General features: G+C 43.7%; 1 protein-coding gene across 1 annotated transcript; it reads left to right on the top strand.

Moving 5' to 3' along the window:
• LOC119312655 (galactokinase-like) lies at nucleotides 1-6432 on the top strand. Its single transcript, XM_037588397.1, has 13 exons — nucleotides 1-325; nucleotides 391-563; nucleotides 1652-1698; nucleotides 1776-1870; nucleotides 1968-2050; nucleotides 2586-2654; nucleotides 3132-3317; nucleotides 3635-3769; nucleotides 4841-4975; nucleotides 5270-5340; nucleotides 5505-5582; nucleotides 5709-5850; nucleotides 6113-6432. The coding sequence occupies exons 1-13, from the start codon at nucleotides 100-102 to the stop codon at nucleotides 6221-6223; spliced, it is 1551 nt and encodes a 516-aa protein (XP_037444294.1). The 5' UTR covers nucleotides 1-99; the 3' UTR covers nucleotides 6224-6432.
• Nucleotides 6433-6754: the final 322 nt, after the last annotated feature.

Below are 6754 nucleotides of genomic sequence, written 5' to 3' on the forward strand. Positions count from 1 at the left end.
AACAGAACCCCGTTTGCCACGGTTGCGACTTGTTTCGAGGGTCAGAGCAGGGGAGGGAGAGTCCAAACTTCTTCTCGAACCACCAGAGAGATAGCGGCGATGGCGACCAAGGAGGCGAAGGCGACCAAGGAGGCCAAGGTGGTTCCCGCCGGCGACGTCGACGCCGACGCCGACAGCGAGGAGCTGGTCCCGGCGCTGGCCTCGCTCGAGCCGGTGTACGGCGCGGGGCCGGCGCTCGACGAGGCCCGCCTCCGCTTCGCCCGCCTCGCCGACCGCTTCCGCGCCCTCTACGCCGCCGGCCCCGCCCTCTTCGCCCGCTCCCCAGGTCTGTTGGTTAGCGTGGTGGTGCCCGTGATTTAGGCGAGATTTGCTGATGCGTGGTGCGTGCAGGGAGGGTGAATCTCATCGGGGAGCACATCGACTACGAGGGCTACTCGGTGCTGCCCATGGCCATCCGCCAGGACATGATCGTCGCCATCCGCAGGGCCGACGCCGGCCTCGTCCGCGTCGCCAATGTCGACGAAAAGTACGCCACCTGCGTCTACCCCGCCGACCCGGACAAGGTAGTGAACCAATCAATCCTCTGCTCCTCCCCGCCCTGCCCTGCTCTGCTCTGCTCTCAGATCGGATTCCCGAATATTCCCCTTCACGCAACGCCGTGATTCAAGGGGATGGGTTGCTCTATCCAATCCGCCAAAAACAGAAAAAGCCGAGGTTGCTGTTCCAGCCGCGCACCGATTTTTTTTATTATCGTAAAATTATTTTGTTCTGCGGGGGAGGCCTGGCGCAGTGGTGAAGTCCTCCCCACTTGTGCCAAGAGGTCCTGGGTTCGAACCAGCCTCTCTGCATTGCACTTTGCAGGGGTAAGACTAGGTTCCTATAATCCCTCCCCAGACCCCACCTTGTGTGGGAGCTTCTATGCACTGGTCTGTCCTGTCCTTTTTTTGCGGGGGAGGGAGGTAGGGCACGCAAATCTCGTTCCTATAACTAACTAATGGTGCGGCGGGCGGTTGCATTATCATGATATGGATACCAGAAACAGAAAGCCCGTGATGCGTGCCATGGACCAGTTCCGTGTCATACCCGTGAACTCAATAATTTGTAGTAGTATTTGTGATCCCTATCCACTGTTGGCTCACTGGCGTGTGGAGCCTCCTGTGCAACAGACGCTGTTCCCTGCCTCAGATGCCCAATCGAGGACTGACTAGCAAGGAGATGCTGGAATCGATCAGTTCTACTTTTATGTTACTTTGACGGTTTGACTTTCGGTTTACCTGGCAATTTTGTTCACAACACTGAACACTTTGGAGGGATACATGTTCAAATTTAAACGGGTCTTTCAAATTGGAATGCGGAACAGTTCGAGGTGTGCAGTAAATAGATTGCCCAATGCACCAAATGCAATGGGAGTTTGTTGATTCGGAACAACTGCAGATAAATAAAACAAGCCTGTCGTGCTTTGAGAATCAAAACAAAATAAGTGTGCACTTTTTCTATTTTATTCAGAATCATTTGGGACAGATTCTCGTAGCAGTGGTGGCATAAGATTTGCTTTTGTCCATGTTGCTATCTGCCGTCAGCCTCACTTACATGATTCTTTCCGTATGTCACCTTTGATTCAGTCATTGATTGCTAAGCATCTTTCGTGCAGGAAATTGACATCAAGAACCACAAATGGGGTCACTACTTTATGTGTGGGTAAGTTTAGCTACTTGCTCGTAAAGTCGTTGCTCTGTTTATTTCATTTGCTTGATTGTTTAATCCTCTGTCTGCAGATACAAGGGAGTATATGAATATGCTAGGTCAAAAGGGATAGATATGGGTGAACCTGTTGCTCTTGATGTCGTAGTTGATGGCACAGTCCCTCAAGGTATTATAGAGGAATTTAATTATGAGTTTTTATGGTCACCATGAATGATATCATGTGTACCAAAGTTTTGTAATGTCTCTGTGTTGCTCTTATTTAGGATCTGGACTTTCAAGCTCAGCAGCATTTGTCTGCTCGGCAACAATTGCTATCATGGGAATTCTCGGTAAAAACTTCCCAAAGGTATTCCTTACCACAAATCAAAACATTACTGTAATTGCTGTTCACATATGAAAGGGCAGCTGATTATTGATCAAAGGTGAACCTTTCATTGATGAAGCTTTTGATTGGAGGCTTCAAGGAGGAACTGTTCTCGAATAATTGCCACAATAAACCAAAACACCATATCCCTCTGTAAACTAATATAAGAGCATTTAGATCACACGATGTGCTAATTGCAAAATTTGACCCTGAGCTAGTGCATCTTTTCTTTTTGTGTCAACTGGATATGTTATGTTTATCTTATGAAAGAACATATACACGTGCTGAGGTAGTGGTGATGCCCTTTTCACAATAATATAATAACTTTTGTACTTGACTAGTACAAAGTGTGGAGATAAAAATGATTTTTGGTGGTGCTGAATTGTTGCAGTATTGCTGTTATTGATATGATTTCTTATGGAACAGTAACTAGATGTTTCCAAAAACATGTATCCAATTTTTTGTTGTGTTCCTATGATTGTTTCCTATTTCTGATTGTTCTATTCAAATCATGCAGAAAGAAGTTGCCCAATTTACTTGTAAATCTGAGCGCCATATTGGGACACAGTCAGGGGGCATGGATCAGGTAATTGACACCATTCTGCTTATGGACAAATCATATTTTATTTTTCTGCTTAATTCATGTCATTTAAGTGAAGTCAAAGTAGTGGTAAGATAAAAAAGACTTGTATGGAACTAACTTGTGGGCAGGATAGTATGTATAGCTGATTTCCTTCAGTAAATATCTTTTACATTCAGTAAATATGTTGTACCTGGGACACCATAGAGGAATCCTGGCAGCAGGTTACCATGTTTGGTATGGCTTATTCTTTGCAGAATCAGAAAGTTTAGCTTCATGTTCCAAGATCCTTTTCGTGTATCATTCTTACATACAAAAAAGTTTATGACCCATCCTCGATATTATTCATGGGAGGAAGATATGTGTTCAATAAAGGATGCACAACTTGATATGTGACTTCATGCACTACTCACACTGTTTAAGATGCTTTTAGATCATGTTATATTGTTTTTTTGACTTAATTTATGTCACTATATTTTCCAGGCTATATCTATCATGGCCAAACCTGGATTTGCTGAGTTGATAGATTTCAATCCAATTAAAGCAACAGATGTGCAACTACCTTCTGGTGGTACATTTGTGATTGCCCACTGTCTGGCAGAGTCCAAGAAAGCAGAGACAGCTGCTACAAACTACAATAACCGCGTTGTAGAGTGTCGCTTGGCAGCGGTAAGAGATTCTTCTTTTCAAAATTAACAAATAAAAAAAATGATTACACAACTTATTCTATTGCACCTTATTGCTAGACAGCTATAATGCATTTCTTGTTTTGAATTGAATGTCTTAAAAATATGGAAGGTCCCAAATGCATTGCCACTGTATCCCCGCAAGCAATTCTGAAACAACATATGTAGTTTTATCTAGAGAATGTGTTTTGCTGTTTTCAGTTTTCGTTGTTGACTGTGGAAAAGAAACTGGAGATATACATCTTCATTTAACATTTATTATCTATCAAGGTAATATTTTTCTGTTTGCATTTTTTACAGATAGTTCTCGCCATCAAACTAGGGATGGATACCAAAAAAGCGGTCACATCTGTTACGACCCTCTCTGATGTTGAGGGACTATGCGTCTCCTTTGCTGGCAAAGAAGGCTCTTCGGATCCTGGAGTTGCTGTGAAGGTACATAACCTTACTAAAGATTTAGGATATGGCCAAGGAGGATGTGCTTTTGCATACAAAGAATGTGTGCTGCTTTAAGTTTCTCTGTTCATCCTTATGTTGCAGGCTTGCAGCAGATAGATGCATTTGTATATGTCGGGACATAATATGGATAACTGCGTTTCGCAATTTTCATAAAATGGCAGTATAGCTACAATATGTTAAGGTGATAGCATGCATCAGTAGTGTAACCAGCTAAGGGCAACTCTAACCGATCCCCTAAAAGTTAGTGGAGTATCCGGCCGAGTAAAGGTAGTGGAGGAAAATTATCCTCCTTTATAGGTGGCCGCACCTAGCCGATCCCCTAAACTTAGTGGAGTAAAACGTTTTTTTGCATAGTTTCTTTTGTTTTAGCCGCACCTAGCCGCATGAACTTGAAACACAAAGAATACAGACAAGCATAGGAAGTGATGATAGCGTGATACTCGAACTAAAAACTGGATATGATTCCCATATTCCTGGTGTCCTTGGGTGTTTACCTATTCCTGCCAATTTACAGCAACCTATATGTGGTTCAGCTAATTAAAATTTCAGTGAAGTTCCTGATGTCCTTGTGGTCGCAACTATTTTTGTTTTGGAGTTATGTCAGCTAACATATAAGCAAAAAATTCCAAATTCTGACATACGAGCAGAAAATTCTAAATTCTGTCAAAATTAGCTGAGGAGACAAATGCTGGAGATTTGCTGTTGAAAAGTTCCTTCTCAAAGCCTGAGCAAACCATCTCTGATCTTGAAGTTATCTTAATCGTTCCTAGTTAGAGATGTCAGCACTTGCCTGGGTTGCCATTAGTGCTGCCTAATGGTAAAATTTGGATCTTTGAAGTATGCTTCGAGAACTGCTTTTGTTTCAACAGAGCCTCTCTGCCATATACCTTTTCTTGTTTAGAAATAAACATTGGTACTAAGGATAAGAATTTCATTATGCCTAGCTATACATATTATCCGGGAAAAGAAGTGCTGCTTTGCAATAGTAAATATTTCTCATGTTTTGTTTTTACTTTGCACTTCTCTGATCAGTGTGCAACTCTGCAGAAGCTGTTGCATGAGGAGCCATATACACTGGAGGAAATAGAGAAAATCACAGGTCAAAGCCTAGCAACTATCTTCCAGAGCTCTCAAACTTCCTTGGATGTTCTGAGAGCTGCGAAGCATTTCAAGTTATTTCAGGTGAATTCAACTTCATTCTTCTGTTTTTCTTACATACATCCATGAAGGTGCATATCACACCCTACTTAGTTTAACAAACTAATTTGGAGACTCAGAAACTTCCCGACACTCTATTTTGGCGCCATTCCATGCCAGCACAACTGGCCTTTGACTTTCACCTATAATGCACTCTTCACAAGTCTAGCACACTTTAGTTTACTTTAACTTCAGTCTGCTGTAACTTGAGATTGATTTTGTCTTCATTATATGATGCTAAGTATTGAGTCTAGTTTCCGAACATGTGCGTGATTTCAGCGTGCCTCTCATGTGTACTCTGAAGCAAGGCGGGTGTATGCGTTTAGGGATACTGTATTGTCCAAACTCAGGTGAGTTGATTAACCTCAACTTCAGTCACCATGTAGTATTCTCTGCATATATCCTCATCATAGTTGACCTTTGGAATTTGACCTGGGTAAAGTGTTTGACCTTTCCTATCCAGCGTTTTCCTTCTGAACTCGGTGATACGGGACTGACCATTATTTGCTTGCAGCGACGAAGGTATGCTTAAGAAGCTAGGCGATCTAATGAACGATAGCCATCATAGCTGCAGTGTGCTATATGAATGCAGGTATGTGTTTGGTGGGCTCTGTTATTTATCAAATCCCCACACAGACACTCATGTGTCATGAATCGGTTTTTTTTATTTTTTTATTTTAACAATTAATGAGCAAACTGATATATTCCTCTGCATTAGCTGTCCCGAGTTGGAAGAGCTTGTAAAAGTGTGCCGGGACAACGGGGCGCTGGGAGCACGGCTCACAGGAGCCGGGTGGGGCGGCTGCGCGGTCGCCCTGGTCAAGGAGGGCATCGTCCCACAGTTCATCCTCAATTTGAAGGTATGCTGGAATCCCTCAGCTCACCTAGAACCAGTGACATTGTCCAAACTGGGCAGCCAATGCACAATGCTACTCCCTCCGTAAACTAATATAAGAGTGTTTAGATTACTACTTTAGTGATCTAAATGCTCTTATATTAGTTTACAGAGGGAGTATATCCCTTTTAAACGACCCTCAACCTGTAATAACAAGGCGACGGCGGTAAAGTATAAAAGTATCAGTCGCCGGCAACTAAAACGGATTGTTTTCCCTCTCTGTGCAGGAGAAGTACTACAAATCAAGGATCGACAGGGGAGTGATCAAGCAGAGCGACCTTGGCCTGTATGTGTTTGCGTCGAAGCCGTCGAGCGGCGCAGCCATACTGAGGCTGTAGATCGACCACCGCCGGCCGTGGTCGGTCGCTTGTACATGCACACATACCTATTGCTCGAATAAACGCGTGCTCGAGGCGAGCACGCTGCCATTAGCTAATTTAGTGCCCGGGTGTCTGAATGTACAATACTAGTACAATGTGTAGTATTTATCTCTGTTTATTATGGGCGATCTGACTGCCAGGTTATCTACATATGCTGCTGTTGGTCCTCTCTAAGAGGCACGGAGTCCCGATGGTTGATGCATCGTTTTTGTTGTTGTTGTTGAGGTGTGGTTACATGACCTGACACTCACGTCGACTAGCTGAGAACAACGGGAGAGCTGCAGAGAGGACAACAACAGGAACAACAAAGCACCACCAGATACCTTTTTTTCTTTTGAATGTTGGCAGGAGAGCTGCAAAATCCATGGATTAGTAGTAGAAAGTATAAAGGGGACTTGTAAGTAGCGCCACTGAGGAATGCACCGGAGAAGGCGAGCGCAAAAAAAGAAGGGAAGAAAAGGGACCTAAACATCTTCTAGCTAGACTGGC

Source organism: Triticum dicoccoides, chromosome 5B (genome assembly GCF_002162155.2).
Source record: "Triticum dicoccoides isolate Atlit2015 ecotype Zavitan chromosome 5B, WEW_v2.0, whole genome shotgun sequence".
Classification (NCBI taxonomy): Eukaryota; Viridiplantae; Streptophyta; class Magnoliopsida; order Poales; family Poaceae; genus Triticum; species Triticum dicoccoides.